The 26397-nt window shown below is 41.7% G+C and overlaps 1 protein-coding gene across 1 annotated transcript in view; it reads left to right on the forward strand.

The window, feature by feature from the left end:
- Positions 1-3652: 3652 nt before the first annotated feature.
- PDXK (pyridoxal kinase) overlaps positions 3653-26397 on the forward strand; it is a 46002-nt gene continuing 23257 nt past the window's right edge. The window contains exons 1-2 of the mRNA XM_068179668.1: positions 3653-3886; positions 22530-22584. Of these exons, the coding sequence (XP_068035769.1) occupies positions 3800-3886; positions 22530-22584 (142 nt within the window). The 5' untranslated portion in view covers positions 3653-3799. The remainder of the gene's footprint in view (positions 3887-22529; positions 22585-26397) is intronic.

The raw sequence follows: 26397 nt of genomic DNA on the forward strand, positions 1-26397 counted from the left end.
TGTCACCTGTTCCAAAACAAACTTACACATAGCTATCAATATTTATAAAATATTTATTCCAGTAATTATGAAAAACAAACAAACTGAAAATGAACCCTCTTCAATCTTTTAAAGCAATCTCTTCCTGTGTGTTTTATAATCCCTTTCATAATGGCAGCAAGCCCTCCATTATGGAAAGTGGTTTTTCTTTTTCCTTTCTGCTCCCTCACAGCTCTGTTTTGTATTTGTAGGCTGTGATTAGAGTTGAGCTTTCATTAAGCTAAAGATACCATTTCCTCCTAGGCTGTGTGTCCTGAGCCTTCGACCCTTCTTGCAACCTCTTGCATTGTGCCATTGTTCCATTCTGAATAAAACACCACTCCAAAAACTTGGCAGTACTTCCCCAGAGACCCAACCAGTGCTGAGGATGACTGGAGGAGTCCAGGATAACTTCATATATCTGGCAGACTCTGCTGTTTTTTATGCAGACCAAAAGGTGATGACCTTTATTGCAATATTGTGACATTGTAGACTCATGGTAAGCTTGTTAATCACTGCAACCTCACAATTTCTTCATGCATAGTGAGCTGGAATTCCAAAGGGTAACAACACAGATATAGGAAGGCAGCAGCCTGTGCAACAACTGGCCCAGAAGGATCTTTGTCCTGTCTGGCCAGGAGCAAGGAAGGCAGGAAAAGATGTGTATCTTCCAGAACTGCTGGCTGGACAACTCTCGTGTGTATTCTTGCCTCAGGTCTGCCATGGGGTGTGTTTGTGGTTCACTGCCAGGTTGAGCAGAGAGTGAGGGAGATGTGAGAAACATTCAGGTGAGTTGTAGAAGAAGAACATAAGAGCAATATTTGTAGAAGAAAGATTGCCAGTTGTTGATAAACTGTGGTTTTTTTGACTATATCAAATTCTGATAAACTTCTCCTCAAATTTCATTTTTTCCAACAAATGTTCTGCTCTGACCAAGAGGATCTGGTTTGAGAGGTCAGGTTAGTGTAAAGAAAATAAACTGTATAACTCTATGCACAGTCCACTGAGAGGCCAGGAGCTTGAGGAGGTATCATCCAAGCAGTTCTACAGCAGCAGCTGTTGTAGGAAGCTGAGAACAGCTGCTCTATTGCTGACATTTTAATCTAACCTGCCCTGCCTTTTTCTTTTTTTTTCTTAATGAATCTTTCTGTCATCCACTGAACAGTTATTTGCTCCTTGAACAGTCTTAGTAATCCCCAAATTTGGAAGAGCACCTTGGAGTTATTTTTTTGAGAAGGATAGCACACTAGGAAGCACGATCACTATGAAATTGAAGCTTAGCTTCACCTTTTTCTGAGACACACAGTCCTTTATATGAAGGAGAGGCCTGAATTAAAGAATAAATATGACAGTCTGTAAAAAAACACTGGTCAGAAATTGTATATTCACCTTTAGATCAGGTGCTTTCTAGAAGGGAAGAAGAATTGTTTTCTGGCTTTTGTTTTGCTTATGGCAAATTTTTTAGTGTATGGACATAGATTCTCCCATACTTTGAAAAATGTTAAGGCTGGATACTGTTGAGTCACACACATTCTGTGCATGCAGGTTCTGCTCCTTAATCCTTAATTAAAAACCATCAAAAGAGGCTTCAGATATTCCTCTGGGGAAAGCATAAAATTTTCTAGGAACTGGATTTTGTTGGACATTTCAGAATATTAGGAAGAAATTAGCAATCCTGCATAGAACTGGTATGTGTGTATCTTTGCTTACAAGGTCAAAGTGGTGCAATAAGCACTAATGCTGAGCAAAGGATGAAAACCAGAGAAAAAGGGGAAAAAATCTGTATTCCAACAATTGTCCTCTAAACTAGAGGAGTGGGAGCATACATGATGCAGATAATTTATTGCTCTGGCCCTCCAAGGAGATGCACTGATTTATGCAATTAAAAAAAATATGTATTGAAGGGCTGAAGCAACAGTTGGTAGTAAGCCCAGCCTAGAATAAGCCCTAAGTTTGCTAATACAAGTGACAACTGAAGAGAGAACAGTATGTTCCATCATTTCCCAACAGATTACTTATGATGAGGAAAATACTCTTTCACATTTTTAAGAAATAATCACGCTATTTCAAGAGTCAGTTCAAAGCTATCCATGAAGAAGAACAAGAGGCATCAGGTGCCATTTCTGGTTGTGAGCTGTGATTGGACCTGTGACGGTCAATAATGACAAATGGCCAGAGGAAGATGAAATTCCCAAACACATTACCAAGGCCCATCTCAGCTGAGTCTTGATGTATTGTAGCACTTTCCAGCCAACACACACATCTTCTTTTACTCTCTGGCAGCTCTCCGAAGGGTTTTTTTCTTTTGGGTCAATAATACACAATTGCAGTCACTTCAGAACCCAGCTGCAAGGGTGGTGCTCTGTCAGGGCACCCACAGCTTGGGCCAGCGTGCCACCTCCAGGCACTGCTGCCTGTGGGGCTGCCCGTGGCATCTGTGGCTCCACAACAGGGCTTTCTGAACACTTGAGGAAGGGAGGCTGTTGAACAGGTGGGATGGTTGTGCCAGTCCTGGCTTTCCAGCGGGATGTGGGCAACTGTGGGTGGTTCATGGCATGGCACAGGGGAGCATGGTTTGTCCACTCCACTGTACCACTGTAACCCCTAAACCACATCACCCAGTGGCAGATCCACACATCTCTTAAACACCTGCAGGAATGGTAACTCCACCACTTCCCTGGGCAACATATTCCAATGTATGAGCACCCTAAAACTGCAAAAAAATCTCAATCACCTCTGCCTCAGCTTAAGGCCATTTTCTCTAGTCCTCTCACTGTAGGCATGGGGAGATGAGACTGGACCCCATCTCACTACAGTCTCTTTTCAGGTAGAAAATGCTTCTTTACTGTGTCTAGTTCTGGGCTCCTCGGGACAGGAAAGGCATGGAGCTCCTGAAGCAGGTCCAGTAGAGGGCAATGAGGACAAGTGGAAGCCTGGACCATCTCTCTTATGAGGAAAGGCTGAGGCCTGTTCAGATTCAAGAAGAGACAACTGAGAGGGACCTCATTAATGGGTATAAATATCTAAAAGGGGGCTGTCAGAGCATGGACCAGGCTCTGCTTGATGGTGCCCAGCAACAGGACAGGAAGCGAGGGGAAGAAACAGATGGTCACAACTCCCACCTGAGCATGAGGAAGAACTTCACTGTGCAGTGACCAAGCACTGGGACAGACATCCCCGAGAGAGCACGGCACGTCCTTCACTGGACATATTCCAGAGCCACACGGCAACAACCCTGTGCCACGTGCTCTGGGCTGGCCCTGCTTGATCAGGGAGGCTGGACCTGGTGACCCACCGCGGCCCCTTCCCGCCTGCCCCACCCCGCGACGCCCGCAGCGCCGGGGCGCGGCGCACGGCGCTCCCGCCGCGGCCGAGCCCCGTGGCGGAGCGGAGCGGAGCGGAGCGGAGCGGGCCGGGCCGGGCTGGGCGGGGCGCTCCGCTCTCGGTTCCGTTGGCCCCGCCGGGCGGGGCGGCCGCGGGGGGCGTGACCGCGTGACGCCGGTGGCTGTGCGGGGGCGGAGGGGCCGCGCTGGGGCTGCCCGCGGGTGGGTGGGAGCCGCGTCCCCCCTGGGCCGCACACAGCGCCGGGCAGCGGGCGCGCCCGCAAGGCGGCCGTTCGGAGCCGGCCGTTCGGAGCCGGCCTCCCCGCCTGCCTCCCTGCCGCGGGGGGTGTGTGACAGGCGGGCAGGGCGAGCGCGTCACGCCGCCGCGCTCCGCCCCCCGCTCCTGATCCCGGCGCCGCCAGCTCGGCCCGGCGCGGGCAGGCGCGCGCGGCGCAGCCATGGAGCCGGAGTGCCGGGTGCTCTCCATCCAGAGCCACGTCGTCCGCGGCTACGTGGGCAACAAGGCGGCCACCTTCCCCCTGCAGGTGAGCGGGCGCGGACCTGCTCCTCCTCCTCCTTCTCCTTCTCCTCCTTCTCTCTCCCTCCGCCGCTGTTCCCTGCGGGGCGGCGCGGGGAGCCCGGCGGGCGGTGTGACGGCAGCGCTGCCCGGCGAGCTCCGGCGCCCAAGCGGCTCCTGCCAAGCCGGGGTAAGGTAAGGGCACGGGGGGGAGATGCCCGCAAGGGCGCCCTCCCCGCCCGCCCCGGTGCCGGCGGCAGTGCCCGTCCCGGGGCTCCGCGCACCCCGCGGCCGCTGCGGCTGCGCCTCCCGCCGGCTCCGCGCCGCTCCCGTTAACGCAGCTCCTCCTGGGGCTGTGGCACGGCGGGCTGTGGCGGGGCCGGGGGAGCGGCGGGTGCTGCTGCTGGGTTTGCTCGGCTCCGCGCTGCCTGCGGGGTGAGGGCGGCTCCGCTGCCGCCAGCAGGCGCATCCAGCCGGGGCTCCTGCCCTTTAAGGAAGGGTCATCGCCGTGTCCCGTTCCGGGGACCCGGGGCAGCGGTGTCCTTGTGCTGGCACCCAGCTCAGCCCCGCCTGCCCCTGGGGGCGGTGGGGCTGGGTGATCCCCCAGCCCGGATGGTCTGGGGAAGCTGTGGTGGGGTGTAGGGGCCGCTTAATGCGTGTGCAAGGCAGGGCCAGAGAAGCTGTCTGACATGGTCCGGGGCTCGAGGGTGTAATTGGATCTTGGCCTTCGTGGCTGTCATGTTGTTTGCTTGGATCTCGCCGGCGGTGGGAAGACATAGAGCGGACCTTTGCACGTCGCACTGTTGGCTCTTGTGGAGGGTCTGTATCCCAAAAGGCTCATTTGGGGCCTGCCCATCAGGAGCTCTTTGTGCCTTTACACAGGCGTGTCTGTATGGAGCTCTCTAAGAACCTCATCACCAGTACGCGCTGTGTGTGACATTGGCTATCTTGGTGTGTGCTTACACATGGTGTAACTCATTTGACTAGACAGGAGCGACGATGTACTCTGATAAATGATGCACGTGAGATGAGGCCTGCAACAAGCCCCTTCACACCCCCATATCACCATCCAGTTATAATGTAACCAAGTCTCTTGAAAATTAATGGATGGTGAAGGGTGATGGAGGTGTGTAATACCAGTATTGTGGAAAAATACCAGTATGTAGAGCTCCAGGCCAAAAAGGTGATGATCATGAACTGCAGGCCACCTGTCCTTCCTTTCCTATCAAAATGATCTCGAAATTGTACTTCTCCCTTCAGTTTCTGTGTAGCAGAAGAGAACACAGTTTTACTTATTCCAGAAATCTCCAGTCTCTTAAGCTGTTCTCTCTCCATTCTAATTCTCTGTCAAAGGTTTTCTTCACTTGTCTGTAGCTTAACCTTTCTGTGACATGTGAGCTGTGTAACTTGACGTATGGGTTCCTGGAAAGTGTGTTTAGTTCCTTGGCTACGATGGTATAAAATACTACTGGAGTTAAAAAAACTCTGTTGATGGTATAGCTGGGTTTTATTCAGGAGGCTGTTGCACTTGCACTGTGTAATATTCCTCAGTGTATAGTGTAACAAGAAGTTTCTGGAGTGGGAGGAAAAGAAATTTACTTGGGGACCAGCCAAACTCCTGCCACTACTGGCTGCACTTGCAAATCCTATGTAGGCAGCCTTTAGTGAAATTGTGCCTGTTGGAAAGTTGCCTAAACCCTTGTTTTGCTAGAGCATCAGATGGGATAAGGTGCCCCAAAATGAAACTTTGCTTTTCTTTATGAAAATAATTACAAACCTGAGTCTTTCTCTTATATTATTTTTATATAGCCATGAAAATGATAACCTGTATCTGTTCTTGAGGATGGGTGCAAGTCTGGCATGCTTTTATTTCCCATTCTCCTTTTTTTACTTTAGTTTTCTGAACCAGTTAAGTGAGGCTCCCTTTGAAGCTCATCAGTATTGAGTTTGCAAGGCAGGGTGTATGCAGATATGTGTGTCTTTGTGCTTGTGAGGTTTGATGGGCTGAAATCCTGACACAACAGTTCAGGAATCTGCATTTGGACAGCAGCATCCAAATTGAAAACCTGGCATGGTTTCACCAAGTCTTTGCAGACTTATCCAAAAAACATCACTCGTGTTTGCATGACCTGACCTTTAGTGCAAATCTGTGACATTAGTATCAACAGCAATCTGCACAGAACAGAATTCTTTAAGATCTTTTTTGAATCAGTTGGTTGCATTTTGTCAGGCTTCCACTAGAGTAAAAGCTAAAGTATTTAAAATGTAGGTATGTGGGAGGGCTTCCTCTGTGGAGCGTGTTGTAAATGCTTTCTATATGGCAAAAACAGCAAAACAGAGATCATATATTAGAGCAGTTATAATAATGGAAATAATAGAGCTAAGTGAGAAATATTAGAACTCTTTACATCATTTCAGGTTAAAATACATTTAAGTAATTAGACAGCCTGGATTAGCTAATAGGTCATAGAGGAAATGTGCACCTGGGTTTGCCAGAGAGTGAACTGCCCTCAGCTCTGCTTTGAATTCTGCCTTGTTAAGAGTTTAAATAGTTTCTACTTGCATGATCTTACTATCTCTTTAAAAAGTTCTGTAGGTAGCTCTGAATTATTTTTAGAATAGTCTTAAGTTATTCCACAGCTGTATATTCTGAGCTTTCAGTATCAGGAGGTGGTTCAGGATTGTTCAGCATTTCAGAGAGTAAGAGCAGTTGGGTGTACATTAACTTGGGGAGTTGCCAATGGGAGTCAGATAAGTTATTTTAAAACACAAAAAAAAGAAGTTTCTAAGTTTCTAGATGTTTCTAATGTTGACTAAGATTTGTCATAGTTTTTATTACTACCACTATGACTTTCAACTTCACTTTTATTGTATGTGGGTTTTGTTTCCTTAGAGACATCTCTTACCTGTAAAGTTTAATTTTATCTTGCCCTTCCTGCCCCACCTTTTAGTTATGCAGAATGTGGCAATAAGTAAAGGGAGCAGAACTGGCAAGTAGAGAGTTACAGTCCTTCTCAGACCATAGAGAATCCAGAAGGACAAGGTGATTTCTCCTCTGCAGAGGTACCTCATTCTGACCAACAGGAAAACTTTGGTAGGCAGAGGAATTTAAGATTCATATACTGCACCCATCATAAAATCAGCTTTTGGGAATCAGTGTGTCAGTCTGTGTGCTCAGTTCCTGGGGCCTCCATGAGCTTCTAAGAAAGAATTTTGAAAGTATAAAGAAGGAGCATGAGAAAATCCCAGCCAGTTTTATCTGGATACTGGACATTTGCATTTGGTTGCCACTGGAATAATTCATATCCCTGTCTGCAAACCAGAAAATGTTGATCTCTGCTTATGCCTCAGTAGCAGTGATGGTTTGGGGTGGTTTTGTTTGTTTGTTTGTTTTGTCTGCCTAGCACTCATAGAATTTGAGAGAATCATGCCTCTGTTTTGAGTATTTAATTCCTGACTTCCTTTTATATCTGCTTACCTTGAAGAGGGAGCTAAAAGCTGAGACAAACACCATTAATTATTTGTATCTGGAGAATGAAATTGTCTGTCCTAAACTTTAGAAACATAAACAGTTTCTACAATACGGGATTAAATGGCCTTTTGAAATCTATTCAGTTATTTTATTTTCCTTTTAACATTTTCCTTCTGCTAAATGGAGATAGTTGTCCAGGTATTAAAAAGAACTGATGATTCTCAGACTAATTCTCAGTAATTCTCTGGAAAGAAAACAGTAAGTCTACATTTTTAGCTCCTTCTTAATTGTAGAAAAGATGGGAAAACAACTTTGGTCAGCACAGGTGGTAATTTCTTTGATATTTACAGATAGTCTTGAACTGTCTTGTCCAGTATATGCTGAGACCAAAACCAGTATCAGAAGATCTTTGCTAATTATCTACTGCCTTAGCAAAAAAAAAAAAAGTTTAAGACTCTTTTTCTTTATTTTGTTGAAAAGTATAGTCAAATGGCATAAGGATTGTGTGGAAAGATAAAGTGCGTCTCTTAAATTTAAGATGAGTCTTTTTCTTTTTCAAACCCTGCTATTGTGTTAATAGTATGAGTCAGAAGAAGGATGAATCAATCAAAAGTCTTTACAGAGTAACAATAAGAAATGTTCTTACTGGGTAGCCCTTATTTTTGTTACAGATCAAAGGCTGAAAAAACCTGAACATTAAACAAAAAACAAATTCAAAGATGAAAGAATGCATTTGGTCTTTGTAGTACCCAAAGATTGTCCTAAATTGCATATCTGAAACAACAATTACTGTTCTCGAACCATACTTCAAATGAAGCTTGTGGAAGCATGCTTTTTCCCCCCGACTTTGTTCTTTTAAGAAAGGTAGATAAAGGGTGAATGAATTAAAAAAACCAACCCAAGACATAAAAAAATTGACAACCCCTCTGGAGTGGCTTGTTCAACGCTGTGTAAAGAGCATTTGCTCCTTAGGTGGATGTCAGCACAAGTAGATGCACAACTCTGGTGAATACCTTGCACAAGGTGAGGCTCTGAAAAAGACTTGTAATCCAAAAAAAGTCCAAGCAAGGTGGGTCCCCCCACCTGGCAGTATGAATTTCTGGGGAAAGGCTTTATCGGACCTTTCCAGAAGTACTTTTCCAGATGAACCCAGCTCAGGTGCACTTGAGAGAACCTTGAACCTCTCAGAAGATTGTTGGAGAGGGACTTTCCACCTGCATGGTAAACTGGGAGGGAAGGCGAGTGGGACAGGACTGGGAGGGAATAAGAAAGTAGATTATTACTCAAAAGACAGCAGCAACAAGGGGTTTCTGTGTTAATTTCAGTTCCTAACATTGCTTTGAGATAGACTAGACTGAGGCTGCTGGGGTCTCACTTTTACCTAACAATAGGAGTTTATGTTTGTGCACAGCTCTAAACAAAGAGACCTCAATTTTCTCTTTGTACTCCTAATGAAATCTTTTCAGCTGCTAATGCAAAATAATCAGCTTGAAAAATTAGAGTAATTTCAACCTGCCTAAAAGAAGTGCAGCCGGGGCTGCAGATGTGCTGTGGACTCTGAATGGCTGGGCAGAGCCTGTGATGGACAGAGAGTGGGACTGACTGAACCATCCTCACCCAAGGTCAGGTCTGTGTGGCTGTGGCGTTTCTGACTGCTCCTGCAAGTCACTGAGTAGTGGCAGCTTGTTAAATAAGCCTTTGTCATGAAAATACAGTCATGAAAATACAGAAATGCTGAGGGATGGCCACACAGGCTGATTGTATAACACAGTTGTAAAGCTCCAAAAAGCATTTTAAGATGTGTTAGAAGTCATTGTGCAGCGTGTGTATGGGGCCAGTTGACCAGTTGGCATTTTAAATTTTTCAAAAAGATGGTGATAAATATTTGCAATGATTGATGATTCTGATAATTTGCTGACTTTTTCATAGTAAATTGCGAAAGTTTGAACCATGCAGATGCATGTGCTGGTATTTGACACAATAGTTACACTTGTGTGTGTAGTGATGTGTAGTGAACAAATAGTTTTTGACAGAAATGTAATCCTTTCATCTGTCTCAACACAGCAAAGGGAGAAGATGAAGGAGGATCCCATTTGGTGCCTACAAGTACATGCAAATTTTTGACTTGAGAGGAAGCAAAAATACTTTACCCTGATTCACCCACTGTCTTAGGGAAAAAAAATTGAGCTGTCAAGAAATTGCAAATCTTATTAAAAGACTGGAAAACCTTGCCTAGAGGTGGATTTGCACTGTTTGTGTGGGGAGTATAATGTACTCAGAGACTCAGTATCAAGTGTTTACTTGCTTAAGGCATTTTTATATTAGGAATGGCCTTATTTTCTGCCTTTAAGTCTTAGAGGTTGTTTTTTTTTTTTTTTTTTTAAATTTTTAGAGTATTTGATGTCTTGTTTCTTCCCCAGATTAAATCTCCAGATGAGAGAATATTTTTTTTGTGTATAAACAAACAGGGACAGATAACAGAGGGAGAGTGGTCAGGTTTCTGGGGAAAGAAAAAAAGCTTCAAGTTAAAGTTAATTTCACGTTAAAATGTATGGAAATGTATTAAAAACAAAAGTATAGTTTGAAATAATAAAATGAATCTTTAATTATATATATACATATATATACAAAGGTACACTTGAGAAAAACAAGAGACATACAAAGTTACTAATAGCTCTCTAAAATATTCTTTTAATTAAATTGTTGTCTTTTACTATTCACTCTTTCTATTTATATCCAAAAAATGATGGTCACTTTTCCTTGAAAAGCATATTTAGTCATTTTAGATAAGGGATACAGCATTATCCATGGCTGACTGAACACATACCAGGCAGGTATTTTTAGCTTCTTTAGGCTGAAGGGATGCAAGTGGAAGTTCCACTTCAGTTGCTCGTGTTGTATGGAAAACAGGCTGGAGTTGGTGAGGCAAGGTTAATGTGAGGAGCTGGACATTAGTCTTGGGACATAAAATGTCCATTCTTCTGAAATTGCTATATGCAGTAGAGTGTTCAGCTGCATAGTAATATGTACAGAGGAGAAAAAAATTATATATGATGAGCATAATGTTTGAAACATGCCAAGAAGGTCTGTGCTGATAGATAATATGAGCCCCAGGAGAAGCCAGACTAGTTCATCATCCGGTGGCTTGGCAGCAGTGGGGTGACTTATCATAGCTAAAAAAATACTGCTGTGCTGAACTACCTGAAATTTTTCAAGCCTTTGTTCAGGACTCGTATTTGTTCATGCTAATTCATCCATGACACCTCCCAGCTCCAGTTCCCTTAACATCTGGAACAATTATCCATAGAGCAGGAGACAGAACTGAGATACTGAAACCTCTGCTGTGGTTCATTTAAAAACAAAACAAACGTCTCTTCTCCTTCTGTCATCCTTTGTAAATTTTAAGCATATGGAGTAGTTTGGGCTGAGTAGAATTCCTTGCATGGTGATTTAACTTTGCTGTCTTGGGAATGCAAAGCACCTCTTGCCAGCTGGATGTGTGGGATTGAGGAGGTGCTGGAGCACAATCTGGAAAATGGAAAGTCTCTCCCCTGTGGCAAAACAAAAGCTGGAGGGCTGCTTCCTGATCTGTGGGTGCAGTCGCTCCCAAAACCAGCAGTAAATGGTTTTCTTGACCTGCAGAACTCTTCCAATCTGGCCACGACCTTTCCCCTTCTCCCCACTGTGGGGTCCACTCACGTTTTACCTCTCAGAAGAGGATTTGCATGGAAATCTCCAGCAAGGATGGCACAGCTAGCAATGACATTAATAAGCTGAAGGGAGAAATCCATGACAGTCTTCAAGAACAGTGCTTATTGGAAGCATCCAAAGAAGTTGATCTGTCCCACAATATCAGAATAGAGCAACATTTTTTTTTCTGACTTCATTTTGCAGGTTGCTAGCCAATACAGCCAAGAGTGTTATCTTTCATACTCCCCTTATTTTTAACACTTAAGTAATTTGTTGGGTTTTTTTCCCTAAATTCCCATGTTTCTTTATAGCTATTCAACATGGTAATTCTGTCTCCATCTTCTCTAAGGGGAGAGGAAAAGAAAATGAGTTACAGCAGAAAATAACTGTTGGCTAAATTCTCAAAATTTAATACTGTTTTGCAGAATTGTACACTGGAGTTTATGGTCATGTATTTAGTAAAGTCTGGCCTAAATCTAGAAAAAAATGTATATATTTTACAAATCTGTGTACCTTACAAATTGTGTATTTTATGAGGTTTTTTTGGATGGTGAGTGCTACTGCTCAGGGTTACACTGGAGGAAAACTCTTTTTCCATCCATCTTCACTGTGGTTACTCTCATTTTTCTGGCAGGATACAGCCCCTGGCTCACAGGGGTGAGCACCACACTACCTGTGAGAAACCATCAACACAACTCTGAGCATTTAACAAAAATGAAAAGATAAGTTTTTTAAAAAAACTCTGCTGTTTTGTTCTCACTGTAGTTAATGGAAATAACATTGTGCCTCTGCCCATTCATGCAACAACCAAATAAATCCACAGCAAGCTGGTGTTTAAATTTGAGAAGTGTTTTAATTTGAGAATATCGTCACCTGTCCTCTGGGGTACTGAAATCTGCTGGTTTCAGTAGAGAAGCCAGATTGAGAAATGCTTGCTCTGGCCTTACTGCTGCCAGCTGGTCCTTCCACCTGCACTATTTTGTGCCCACTTCAATGCTCCAAGGAAAGTCATTTTGTGAGGCCATGTGGTAAACTGCTCTGAGAAGCCATCCAGGTTATAAATGACTTGGCAAAAATGGAAAAAAAGAAGGTGAGGGTTTATTTTGTGAGCCAATTTCCTGATCCAGTTCCCAAACTTAGCCCCACAGACAGCTCTTTTGGCATAGCTGAGGTGCCAGGGCAGGAGCAAGCCCTGGGCTCCTGCACCTGGTGTCTGCTGAAGGAAACATTTTTCATAGTGCTCCTCTCTAAGACATTTGCTTGTTCCGAAGCAAGTGGTGAGACATCCACTCTCTACTAGCTTCATTCTTCCTGTGTGTGGCCTTGGTCTAATCTTCATATAATGTGGCTCCTCCTTCAGGGAGCTGTTTCCTGTTCTGTTTCTTCAAGTATCTCTTACCATGCAATTTAATGTCTGAACCTTTGGTAGGAGAGTGGGATCCATTCACAGTCTACCTAAGGAGTCCACAAAAAGAATGTGCTGGATAAAACAAATCTCTCTGGTAGGAGAACTCCACCTTAGATGTACAAAATGTGCTTGCCCACACCTTGCTAATGGCCTGGTGGCTAACCAAAATATGAACAGCAGGACTAAAAATAAAGTAAAAAAATCAGAGGAAAAGAATGTGCTTTGGGATCCTCCTCCACCAGTTCATTCACAAAAATAAAAGAGATAATTCCCACGCCTGTTGAACCTATTGCTGCTGTCTGTGTCTGCCTCTCCTTATCAGTGTTTGCAAACCTCCTCGTGTAGCACTGCAGGATTCCAGCTGGCAGGAGTTTGCAGTGACAGTATGGTGTTTTTGTCAAATTACATCCAAGTGTAGTAGGAAGCAGCATGAAGATGATGAATCTGAAATCTGCAGTGAATCTACTTCTCCATCTGAAATCAGCATCTGAAGTCACTGTTGCCTGACAGTAAAGAATGTGTTTCTTGGGTGGAAGGCAGGCAGAGACCCCCAGCATCACCTCTTTCTGCTATTTTTGTTTGTCCTTTAGTGGGAAGAATGAAGGGGGAAACAGCTGCAGAAACAAGATTTCTTTCCATGTCTTTCATTGGCCTTAACCTTTTTAAATGGGTGTCTTGCAGATCCATCACTTAACACCACTCCAGATGGCAGCAATGGCCTCCTGCCCATGGAAAGGTCAATTGAGCAGCTCTACCACAAATCTTTTGACCCTGCAGTCATCTCAATCCCAAACTAGAGCTGTTGTGATGCAGGGAGTAGTGCTGAGGAGGGTGTGTGTCTTGCAGGCACAAGAGGCTGTTTGTTTGAGTAGCCTATGGAAATGGTCATGGTGTAGAACAAGGAATTTCTTAGTGCTGAATAAAAAGGCTGAGGGGAATTTTCATAAAGGGATTTATTTTATGTCATCTGAGTATCTTGCACTGAACAGTTAGTAGTGCATGCCAATCAGTCTGTCCAGGTGCAAAGAAAGATTAGTGATATTGCGGGATTTGCTCTGAAGTGTTCCTGTGTCTCCAAGATTTGTTTGGAAAGGCATCTTCAAGGCATTACTGGATAATCTTGAATTTGGCCTAATTACCCTTCAGATTGCACTTTCATTACAAGCCTTTTCAGAAAAATCAAGAAATTATTTGAGAACAGATTCACTGCAGTCTCAGGCTGTTCTAGTCTTTTCTGTTCAGTTGGTCATGATATTACAGCTAGATCAGCCCATCAGCAAGTTCTCAGTGAGTACCTAATTTGCCAGAGCTCTGTGACAAAAATTGTGACAGAAGAGAGAGGATTTGTTTTCTGCTGCAGTCTTTACAATGTCCTCTGTGGTGTCCAGCGCTGAACTCAGCCTATAAATTTTGAAAATGGGTATGCAGTTGATGACAACTAAGAAAGGGGTGTCACTGCACAAACAAGCCCTGTTCCAGTGCCCAACCACCCTCTGGGGGAAGAACATTTTCCTAATATCCAACGTAAACCTCCCCTGACACAACTCCAGGCCATTCCCTTGGGTCTTGTCACTGTCACCACAGAGCAGAGATCAGTGCCTGCCCCTCAGTCTTCTCCAGGCTGAACAACGCCAGTCCCTTCACAAAGCTTCCCTTCCAGACCCTTCACCATCACCATCTTCATAGCCCTCCTTTGGATGCTCTCTGATAGCTTCATATCCTCCTTCCATTATGGTGCATTTTTCTCAAGGTCATCTGGTGTATATTTTTACTGTCTGTTTTGTAATTGTCTATTTCTAACCTCGGAATTTGAAGTGATCTGTTCATAAATCACCAATAATATGTCCAGCATCCCTGCCCCCAGTTTATTTGCTCTAGTATTTTTATCCTGGCACAATATCCCCAATATCCTAATGATTATTCTTTGCAGTGCCTTGTCAAAAGCTGCACAAAAATACAACTATATTATAAGTACAGAATTCTCTTTAGATACTTGGTGTGCCTTATTAAAAGCTCAGAGAAAAAAGAGATTTGGTTAGTCAATAGCAATTTCAGTTCAGTTTATCAGCCCACGCCAGCAATTATTCCTGTTCATTAATTGTCAGGACATGACTTTTCTTTTTCCCAAGTTCCTATTTCTCAAACTGAATTAACGTTTTTACTTTTCTGCACCCAGTACAATGTATGTTTTTTGGTTCAGCAGCAAATGGAAGGAGATGCAATTAAGTGAAAGAGCTGGCACATAGCGAGAGGTGCAAGCTGCAACTGGGAAATTTTTCTTTTTCTCCCACTCCAAATTAGTTTGATTACAGAAATCCAGCCTTTTAAAACACATTTCTATGCCATCTCCAGAGGAATACAGTGCAGCAATGACGTTCACTGGAGCTGCAGTGATGGCTGTGTGAGATGAAGTTCCAAACTGTAGGACATTAATGCAAGGAGCTTGTAATAGAATGGATACATGGAGCAATTTATGGCCTGACACAAAGGCTTTCTTATTGGAAAGTATTGCTGCCATTACTTGGCAAAAAACACCACAAACCTCCAGTACCTTGTGTGACAGGGTAATTTTAATGGTGGTAGTAAAGTTAATTCTGTTAATGTCTTTCATTTAAAATTGGATTTATATATATAAATATGTATATTTTATAAATATATATATATAAATACATTTTAATATATATTAAAAAGTTGGAAGGAATATAATGGATTTGGTTTATGTGATACAGCAATTTTTTATTACACAAATACAGGCATTCCTGGCTAATTCAGTTTGTGGACTGTACACATGCTCTGCTAAAAGTCAGGAATTTGGAGTCTTACCACAAGATTTCTTGAAAATTCCTCATACATTGTGTCCAGTTAAGTCTTGGTAACTCTCTTGGTTTATGTACATCTTTGTGCAATAAAAATTTGTCTTTTGACTGATGCCACAGTTGGGATAAACCTTACAGGCTGTTAATAAAACAGTTGGGGTGGGGGGAAATATTTGGGTTTTGTGTGTTTGTATATAATACTCCCTTGTTTTTTTAAATGTTGCTGTGTGCTTTAAATGATAGAAATCATAGTACTCCCCAATTCTTGGAAAGTTTGACTGGCTTTTGAAGCTGAGGACTTTTTTTTTTTTCTCTCTGTAGAGCTCCATGGCTTATCATGTGCTGCCATTAATTTTTGAAAATTAGAGGCAACTTCACAGCATGATGATTAGAGGACTGGATCATCTCTCTTACAAGGACAGGCTGAGGGAACTGGGTGGTTTTGGTTCATTTGATGATGTGTATTATACTTCCTCTTGCTTTTTTTACTATTTACTCCTACTGTGCTCTAACTCATCAGTCTGCTGCCATTTGTTGGTGCAAAGGATGGGACATGCCTGGCTTGGATGTTTCATCATTTGAATATTAATTAGAAGAAGAGTCATCTTTTTTCCATATAAGTTTTACTTGCAAAAAAAGTATCCTGCTACAAAGCAGAGGAATTGAGGTTGAAGGAATTTAGGTGTTATAATACAAGGCTACATTTATTTTGGGGACAACTGGATGCATGGAAGTCAAATCCTCCTTTCAGAAGTGGAGTCTCAAAGGTTCTCTTCTCCTGATCTTGTTCCATCTTACCTTTTAATCATTTTTCTGTGCCCTTTTCCTGTCAAACTGTGTTTCCCTTTGAGATAAACTCATCTTGTAGAGTTGTGAGGTTTTTGCCTGTGGCATATTTGTAGCTCAGATAATGAAAAAAAAAGATGCCTTGTGTTCACAATAGAAGAATTTGTATGAACGACTGGCTGAACTTGATTTACAACTTCAGCTACTGATACTTTCCCGGGTTTTGTGGTTTACAGACTGTTTTGTTTGGGGACTCATCTGAGAAAATTGGTTTTGATGTGTTCTGGTATGGTAAAGCTAGTGTTTTCCAAAATTAAGAACTTTGAAGGAACTGAAGATTTTAGATGGAGGTCTTGCCTTCATTCTATGAAATGTTGTTAGCAGCCTATGACCATGTATCAGGAACATAAATACTATGGAAGAAACATGTATGCAGGTCTACACAGGGTGGTTTTAAACAAACTGTGGCTTTTTTTCTTTTCTTACACTGTTCTGTTTTTTTTTTTTTCCTCTGCTTTTTCCTCATTTCAGATATTTCCTCTAACCTGTGCTGCATTACTGCTTCATGGTTTTAATTTCAAACCTGAAAATGAAATGCCACTGGAGGCACAAAGCAAGTGCCCTAAGAGGGCAATATATACTGGTCATGTTGCAGAGTAGAGAGGTGGTTTTAATTGAATTTCATTCTTGCAGAACTAGGTCATTATTCTCTAAGGTTGTTTAAATTAAGTACAAACAAAAGCATTCTAGTTAAATTGGTCCATTCTAGTTTCCTGGTCATTTAACAGGAAAGGATGTATTATTTTTACTGTCAAAGCTGGCATAGTTAATAATGTAAACATAGAGTACCCCTGGGCTTTATCCTTAGAACCAGAACTTTAGGTTGGGGAGTTGGTGGTGGTATTTTCTGTGATTTTACACATAGAGTTCTACAGTGGATAAAACTGAGGTTTTTGTAGGTAACTGTGTCACTGGATGATGGAGTGACCTCAGGAGCCTCTGGCTCAAAGCTTGGGCGGCTCTAAGTTCAGCCCAGGCTACTCAGGGGTTTATCCCCCTTGGGTCTTGAAAACCTCCAATGACAGCAATTCCCAGAGCATCTCAGCCCCCTCTAAGCCCCCTTTCTCTGAATATGTACATATAATGCATTGGAAATTGTGATTTTTTTTGTTTGTTTTTCTAATGTTTAGTTTAGTACCCTGGAAACCACTAAAACTTAGTTCGGTTCAGAGGTTTCTGTAATTCAAGTGACAGTTCTCACACACTTAGGAGATACATTTCTCTCTTAAAAAAAAATAATACTTTTTTTCCTCCCCAAACTGCATACAAACAACAAAAAAAGGAGAATTTCCTGAGTACTATGAAGTATATGACATTGGAAATTTACCTTTTTCCCCTGCAGGAGCATAGTAAAGCTGCAATACAAATTTAAACAGAAGCAGTTCAGTAACAGCTTTTCACATTTCTCAGAGTAAATAAAATTATTAAATGAGAAATCATATTTACTCTGAGGCAGAGCTAATCTTTGAAGTTAACAGTTTTCTGACTCAAGTGGTGTTAATAATCAGATCCCAAATAGGATTAGGAGGTAGAAATGAATACCTTTATTTGTCTCCAGGCCCTTGGTACACCATGTAGATTGCACAAATATAAACATAAAGGTTGGAAGTCATTAAAACTGAATTTCAGATGTTGCATTTGCTTCAAAATCTTCCTGCTCATTTCTCTGTTGCTACACTCACATTTTCCATACTGTGAAATGGTTTTATTCTTGTTTTTCAGCTTCCCCTTTACATAACAACTGAGACTCTCCTCTGGAACGTATGTTTGCAGTATTTGATGTCTAACAATCTTAGGCAATGGTTTGTCGTGGTGATTAAACACATTTTAGTGTTTATGTGGTGGAAGTGTTTTCTGGAAGGAATAGGAAGAGAGACTGCAAATTTTAAACAAAGCTGTAATTAGCACAGTGGCAAAGTCCAAAGGGTTGCATGATTAGAGTGAACCATAACTGAGATTCAGCTGTTTCTGTAACTTACCCAATTCAAAATGTTTTCTGTCTGTCTGGGCCTTTAGGTTGCTCTATTAGTGAAACAACTGGTATCTCTTGTAAAAATTTAATCCTGAAGGAGACCCATTTCTTGGCCTTTTATTTAGAGAATAATGCCTGGATATAAGTTTAAATTTCTTCTGTGCTTTTAGGAAAACTAGGCTGTCTGTCCTCTTTTCCAAAAGAACCAACACCTTTAGAGGTTGTCCATGTATTTTGAAGTCTCTTCCTTTGTTGTGTGTTGATTTTTCCCTTGAGTATTTGCTATTTTTACAGGTGCATTTGGGTAGTTCTCTAGACCACGTCCCTGCCCTGGTCCCACTTTCCCTTTGCAAAGCTGGGAAAGCATTTGGGGGAAGAATTGGATGAGATTTGTTCCTTCCCTTCAGTTACCTGTGATGAAGAACTTGGTTGAATTTGATGTCATGCATTATGTGCTTTGTGCTGATTGTTTCTTCTCATGTGTTCTGCTCTGGTGTGTGTGCTTGGAGTTGGTCTTGCAAATATTTTTCTGAAATGTGTCACTCAGATCTGCCAGCTGAGCCTTCCAAGCACAGAACTCCTCCAGTTTTAATGTTTTGTGATTTAATTTTAGAAGTGTAACAGTTCTGCCTCTTTTATTTGAAGATACTTGAAAAATCTGTTGAATTTGCCCATTTTCCTTTAAGATTTCAATTGCAAATATCACTGTATGATGTGATCCAGGCAACTGTGGTTTGGGTCTCAGGAAGAACAACATTTGACACGTGCTTAGACTGCAAGCTGAGAGATTTAGGATGGACTCAGCCATCTTTTTCCTTGGAAAAGCACTTACCATCCTTACCCACACCGGGGGTTATATCTGGGTTTAGATTTGCCCAAGGTTTCCTGTTCTGTGGGCAAATGATACTTACACAGGGCAACAGCAGAGCGTGGAAAGTTGGAATTGTTCTCTCCTGGAGAGCCTGTAGGAGAGCAGATCATCCAGGTCAGGGGATGTGTGTCCCTGGCAGCTGGAGCCCTTGGACACTTGCAGAGTGTCTGATGTCACCTCATTTCTCAAATCACAGGCAGCAATATCACCACAGGGCCCTTGCTGTAACGAGCAGGAGAGTAGCACAGGTATGGACTAACGCTGGTGTAGAGAAGCAAAAATTAAACATTAAAAGTGCATTTCTTCGTAAGCTCAGTCCTGATGCTGATCAAATACGACTTATTCTTCCACAGGCAAACTCCAGGTGGGGTGAGTCCTTCAGCTTATTTACACAGAGGTACAAGGAACACATGTGTGTGTACACAAGCAAGAAATTTTACATACTGAGTTTAGTCCTGTTTTGAATTTTTACTTTCTGGTAGTTTTCTGAAGAAAAGGTTGCTTCTTATTGCAGGAGGAAAATTGTTGTATCCTAATAAGTTCATATTTTCATAGTTGCTACTTTTGTGTGCAAATATGAGAGATTGACTTTTTTTAGTAGGATTTGTCTCATTCAATTAATTTGCTCTGATCTCAGTTTTCAAGGTCTGTACATACAAAAATAATGTATTTCTAATTAGTTAACTTGCACTTAATATTTATTTAACCTCCTTGAGTAGAAACTTCTAATTAATTTAAAAAAACCTCAAAAACAGTGCTTTTAATTAGGTTTGCCCAAGGAATCCAAAGTATGAGTATGTATTAAAAAGGTTTAACACGACATCTTTTGAACAAAATTCCCTTTTTAGGTAAGGAAAGTGTCCATCATTCAGTGTATCAGAAACTGTCTCTGATGTCCTTTAGGTGTGAAGGATGACAGTCACTAACACTGGTTTTTAATTGTTGGTTGGAGGAAAAAAACACATCCTTACCCACTAGAAACTATCAAGTTGTTAAAATGAATTATGCAAACCAAAATAAAGACACAGTTTTTTCTCTAGTCCTAGAAGAGGTGATTGCTGTGAAAAGCTGCTTTTATCACCTCAATCTTGTTTTCAGGTTGTCTTCTAAATTCTGAAGGACTAAATTCTATAGGACTTTTAAATGCAGTTTGCCTTGAAAACAAACACAACTTGGCTTAACATGGCTTCAACATTATTTTTGATTATTCTACTACTAATGCTAAGCCTAGGTCTTAGTAAGCACCTTTGTAAAAGGAAATGCTTTAGAGTAACTGTGAGTTATTATAAGGGTTGAATCAGGTTTCAAAATTAGGTGTGTTAGATTTCAGTCATATGTGTTTATTCAAAATAAAACTTTGGAGGAAACTGGAAACTGTGACAGAGTAGACCAATTCCAGGAAGTGGTTTTTATTGAGACCCTTAAAGGTTTTTTTTAGCCTGTTTTGGACTGATGAGAAAAGCGAGAATATCAAGGTGCCTTGCAGAATTTGAGCTGTCTGTGGCTTTTCATCCACTCTCCAAAGCGTTTTATTGACTGTTTTAGCAAGTGTACAGCCAAGCTAACCTGGCACCTGTCTATCTCCAAGAGAGGTGGCCTCCCTTGTACTTTTCCATCTTTTGGTTGAAGCAGATTAACTGGCCAAAACAAACCAAAAATCCTTAATCCTGTGGAAAGCCTGGCTGAGAAATCAAATGATAACTGGTGCTGGGGAAGACTCAAAAGAAGGACTGCTCCTTTTGGTGGCCATCATCTGGGACAGTGCTGGCCAGTGTTGTAGAACTGCCCTGCCTGCAGCAGTTGTGCCTGCTGTCCTTCCCTAAACCTGATTAGTCAGTAAATCACTGTAAGTGTGTTCTGTAGTCTCAGGGGTTAAGTCGTTGGAGAGCTGTGATCTGAATATTGCAAAGAAATTAATTAATTCGCAGTTATTGCCAAGATTCTTGAAGGAAGTAACAACTTAGGTCTGTTCATTACAGGAAGGGGAATTGATTATGGGGTGATAGTCTGGTTAGAGGCCATATTCCCTTTCATGTGCTGGAAGAGCATGTCCAGACATCAAGGTTAAGGTCATAGCAGTGTTGTCATGTTCCCAGCTGTTCCCTTCCTGGGACTTTAAAATAAAATCCACCAAGGTGAAACAACAACCTGGGGGGAGCATAGGTGCTGAGCTTAATTTGAACCTGGTCAGGTTGAGGTAACCCACCATTCTGTGTACCACTCATCCAAAATTACTTTGCTTTCTGATGAGGAAGGAACAGAAGCCTTTATTGAATATTGAAATAAGAGATTTATTCTAAGAAGACCTGTGTGGATGTGAGCTGTGAAGCAACAGAAGAGTAGCTCCTGCAGGCAGAAGGAACAACCTGTAACAGCACGTAGCTTCATCTTGTAGCCAGGTATTGGAATGAAGGGCTTATCACAGGGAAAGCCTGATGTCTGGCACCAGACACCCAAAAAGGGTTTTAATCTATGTGAAGGAGTTGCCTTCACGACAAAAGAGGGAGAGGAATGAGTCTGGCTGGAAAACGTGACTGGAAAAGCTTTGTTTGCTCACTCCCCCCTCCCAGCAAATTGCCTGAAAGAGGATCATGCACAGTGGTGCATCATTCCTGTTATCTCCCAGTGTGACTCACTGAGCCATACATAGCAGCACTTCTTTTGAGGAGATTTCTTACTCAGAGCAAGCTGGATGTGGAAACAAAGACTGGCTGTCAGACTGTTAATGTCACTTTTGCATTAGAATTCCTTGCGTGACACAATAAAATGTCTAAAAATGGCTTGACTAGCAGTGCCTGTCTGTATTAAACAGGTATTGTCAGGTTAAAAGTCCTCATTAGTTTTCTACTGGTTGGATGCTCTTATTTTCATATTATTTGTATATTTTTGGGCAACAAGAATATTTGTTGATTGCACTAGGAAATTATTGGGTATTTCCGTATTTGGATTGCTGGCAATGCAGTATAGCAGGTGGCTTTCAGAGCATGCTTTAAGCTTTTTTATTTTGTATTTATTTCTCCCCTTTATTGCCCAATTATACCCCAAATTATTCTCTGTGACTTCTTTCTATTCTCTTTTAGTTGTAAAGGAACTTTACATGGATGTTGTGACATCCAAGTACGGCTTGTAGTATTGATCCCTTTTAAGATCCCTCTGTCTTCCTTTGAGAAAAATTGGTTTCTGGAATGCCAACAGCATCATCCCTCCATATTGTGCATTAATTTAGTACCTTGTACTTCTTTTCTTGCCAAGAAAGTCCAGCCAAGGCTTTTTTCAAGGTTTCAGTGCTTGCTGCTGAAGCAGCTTCTGTGGCCTTATCCCCAGATGAACTCCAGCCTGAGCATCCCGAGCTCAGGATGTGTGAGCTCAAAAATCCTGTGTTTTTCTGGTGCTGTTGCCAGTGGCACTTTTGTTCCCTGTTTGTTCCTGTAGTAGAGCACTGTGCTGTTTATTTATGTTGCATGTTTGTTGACCCAGCTCTCAAGATTTTTAAGTATGCACTGGAAATCCAGGAGTTCTTCCCCCTGTTTTGTGATGGGGGTAATGTATTAATGAAGTTGTGTTAGTAAAAGAAATATTCTTGTGTTCTGTTACAGGTTTTGGGATTTGAAGTTGATACGGTGAACTCTGTCCAGTTTTCAAACCACACAGGTAAAATTTTACAGATCTACTCCACAGTCACTGAACTCACCCAGCATGGGGCTCACCTCATCCCATGGTAGTGGAGAGGACATTGGTCTTATGTTTCCACTCACATTTTCATGATCTAAGATGGAAGTGTAATTTTCATGTTTTGATTCAAGTCTCTCAGAAGCCTGAATATGGGAGTGGGTGTGGTAATGTCCCCTTCTGCCCTTCAGAGTGTGAGTTTCTTTTGTTAGGCAGTGATCTAATTAAGTCAGATAGTGAAATAACACAAATACAGCCATTTACACAACCAGGCATGTGAACAAGGGAGTCTTGGAAATGGTTTTCTGGGAATTATGGCTCTATGAGAGACACAGTCACATTATCAAATCAAACATCAGAAAATACAGAGGTAGATGCAATGTTTCCTCACTATGTGCCCATCTAGGTACTACCAAGTGTCCCAAAATCTCATTTTGGTGGGAAGAAGAGTGTTAATATATCTGGGTGTATTTTTACTTAAGCTCTAAGCCTGAATGCAATGCACTCACCTAATATGTTCAGACTTCCTAATACTCACAGTGCTAGAGGACTTCATTCTTTTAAAAGAAAGCTGAAATTTATGTTTATTTTAGCAACACCTTTCACCCATTAAGGAGCTCCAAGTGACTTGCTATTTTTGGATCACTGGAGGCACACATGCTGTCTTGGTGGTGGCAGGTTTTTTGAGAGGAGAGCTACTCTAGATAGAGAAAATCTATAGGTGTCTTCAGAAAATAATCTGAGACCAAATTTTGGCTTTAACATCTTGGAAAAAGAGCAAAAGTTGTTTCTAGCAAAGAAAAAAGAAGGCAAAAGTTGAGGTACTTTTCTAGTATCTCTACAGGTGCAGCTCTATTAATAAGCTACTAATTTTTGGAACAGAGTTTACTAATTTTTGGCTCTTACTCTGTTCATGCAGCTTTCAAAAGGTTGTAAGATTACTATCATGGAGGGAACTTAGTGTCACCTTGGGAAGAAAAAATTAATGTTTCAAAGGTGGCTTTAAAGCTATCTCTGCCTGTTGAGGAAGGGCACAAAAAAAGTAATAATTAAACACAGGAATGAGGCCTTTCCTGGCTTAGGCAAAAATCTGCTTATTTTGCTTGTACCCTTTGGCACAGTACAAAGGTTCTCTTGTGTTTTTCAAAGATACTTAGGTGTGACTTCTGTTTATTTAAACAATGTATTTAGTTTTGGAGTTTGGGATTTTCTGTTGTTTAGTTTCAATAGCTGGGTAAAGCTGTTGTAATCTTCCAGAAATTAAGCAATTTTTTCATTATTCAGTGCTTGAAATGCATGAGCACGTGTTGTTTGTTGGCTTTCTGTTTCAAGATGAAATCAGCTTTTCAGGGCACTGCAAGAGATTATTATTGACCATAAACTGAATGTGTCTGAAGGTGGGGAAATTACATTACCAGTAGGGTGACCAGGTTCTTAAAAGAAAAAAGAGAGAGGATTTTAAATTTGTTTTTAATAGTATCACAGCCAAGGAAAGGTTACCAGTGTTTCATTCAAGGTTTGGCAGCCAGTGGAAGGAACACTAAATTAGTGAATCCTCCTCCCACGTGAAGACCTAAATGAGCATCCCAAACCCAAAAATATCTCAAATATCACAAGTCTTTAAAATACTGGAACTACCCCTGATGTTTAGGAGTCGCTTTTTTTTGGTTTGTTTTCATTTGGGTGGTGGGTTTTTTTAATTTGTTTTTTTTGCTAAATCTGTTACAAAATTGCAAAGTTTGCCACACAACCTCATGGTTTCGGAAGCAGAGCTTGTGTCTGGCACTGTTCTGCACAACACACAGGCATTGTGTGCTGGGTGTGAATGGGTGAAGGTAACTGATTTTCCTATAAAAATAAAACTTTACAAGGACCATTTCCATCATCGTCATTAAAACTGGAGGACAAACTCCTCCTTCAAAACCTAGCTGTGAACTTCAGTTTCTGAAAGAATGCCAGAGGAGCACAGGTGGAAGAATGTGTGGGGTTTGGACATGATATATTTCTTTCCTTCTTTCCCTGTTTTTAAATTAAAAAAATTTAAATAATTAGCAGCAAATAAAATGCAGAAAGAATTTATGACTCACAGACTTTGGTGAATCATTATTGCTCTTTTTTTGCCCTGTCTACAAATTAGTAAGATACCACAGGCCTCTTTCTGCTGACTCCTGCTCAGAAAATGCAGCTCTCTTTAGTCTCTGACGATCCTGAAATTTGGAAAATGTGCTTTGAATCAGTGCCCCTGGGAGAACAGTTTGTCATATTGCTTCGTGAGGAACTTCAGTGATTAGAGTGACTCACACTTGAGTGGCATCATGCCTCACATACAAATAAAAGAAGCTGTCATGCAGCTTATTAAGACAGTGCTCTTTATTCTATATTAATATACTGTTTGCAGAAGCATCACGTCATATGATGTGCAAAACTAAAAATCTAGATTTATTTTTAATTGTATAATTAATTTTTTGCGGGTGTCTTTTTAATTCTTCAGTGATTTCCAGTTCTCTTTCTCATTGGTAGGTTAATTTTAAGCAATAATGTGCTTACTCTGCCATCCAAATCCTACCTTCAAAACAGCTCTGGAACAAATAGCCTGGGGTTTTTTCTTCTACTTTTCCTTTTATTCTTGAGCACGTTTGACTTCCACTTAGTGGGTGTGTAGTAGGTGGCTGGGTTGGCTGGTAGGTCTAACACATGAGAAATTACAGCCATGTCTTGGTGTGATTGTGCACAGTCTGCCCACCCAGGTGATTCATTCACCCCTGCGTGTGCAGGGCACAAAGAAAAGATCTCCACTTGTGCCTGACACTGGTAGCATTTTACTCCCACTCTGTGACCAGCGATAAAAAATCCAGTGGGGAATTTGGTACTTAATTTCTGGTTTTGTTGAAGGCCTCCTGGTGTCTACAGATGAGTCAAGTGTTCAGACCAGGCTGTCTGCTGGAGTGTGCAATGTGAATTTGGTGACACAGCTGGGCCCAGATTGCCTGTCCATCATGACCCTTAAACACTCCAACTGTCTTCCTTTTTCCCATGTGAAATTCTTTGTTACTGGAGCCGCTTGGAATAGTTCCTCCACAGGAGGAACTCAAACCTCAGAACAGAATGTTCTGGGTTGGAAAACAAAGGAATCTTACATGCTTTGCTGTACTAAAATGGTAACTTGTTTTTCTTTTGCTGTGTTGGTCAGTTGTTTTTTTTTTTTTTCCCTTCTTATATGTCTGGTACTTTGATTTTCTTTCATCCTTGTTTTTGAAAGTAATTAAGAGGATTATAAATACATTCCAAAGGAAAAAAAAAAGCAGAGGAAGGCAAGTCTGTAGATTCATCTTGGGGCAAGTATTAGCTGACTCTCTTGGTTGTGGTTTTTGTTATTATATTTATTTTTCATACAAATGAACCAGGACAATTCCTTGGAGACTGGTGAGTATGTTCATCATTTTAGTGACATGAGGCATTGTATCTTACTTGTTTTCTTCCTTCTCTGCCATTGCCTTATCTGCTAAAAGCAAATAGGTAGCATGTAATTGCAATAAAATATTAAAACACAGGCAGAAGGGGTGTAAGGTTATTTAAGTGTTTATGTTCATCTGTGTGTTTAAAATTATTACAGACCTGGGAGACTAGTGCAGTCTGAGCCAAGGGGGGTTTTGAAGAGCTGTGTCATGATTTGCAGTGTTCTCTCTGCTCTCTCAGACCAGCACTGAGGGGAATTATTTGATGGTTTTGTACCCAAAACAAGGAAGACTCAGCTTTCTTCCTTTTTGCCTTTCCCCTTTCAAGACAGTCCCTCTT

Source organism: Anomalospiza imberbis, chromosome 2 (genome assembly GCF_031753505.1).
Source record: "Anomalospiza imberbis isolate Cuckoo-Finch-1a 21T00152 chromosome 2, ASM3175350v1, whole genome shotgun sequence".
NCBI classification, from domain to species: Eukaryota; Metazoa; Chordata; class Aves; order Passeriformes; family Viduidae; genus Anomalospiza; species Anomalospiza imberbis.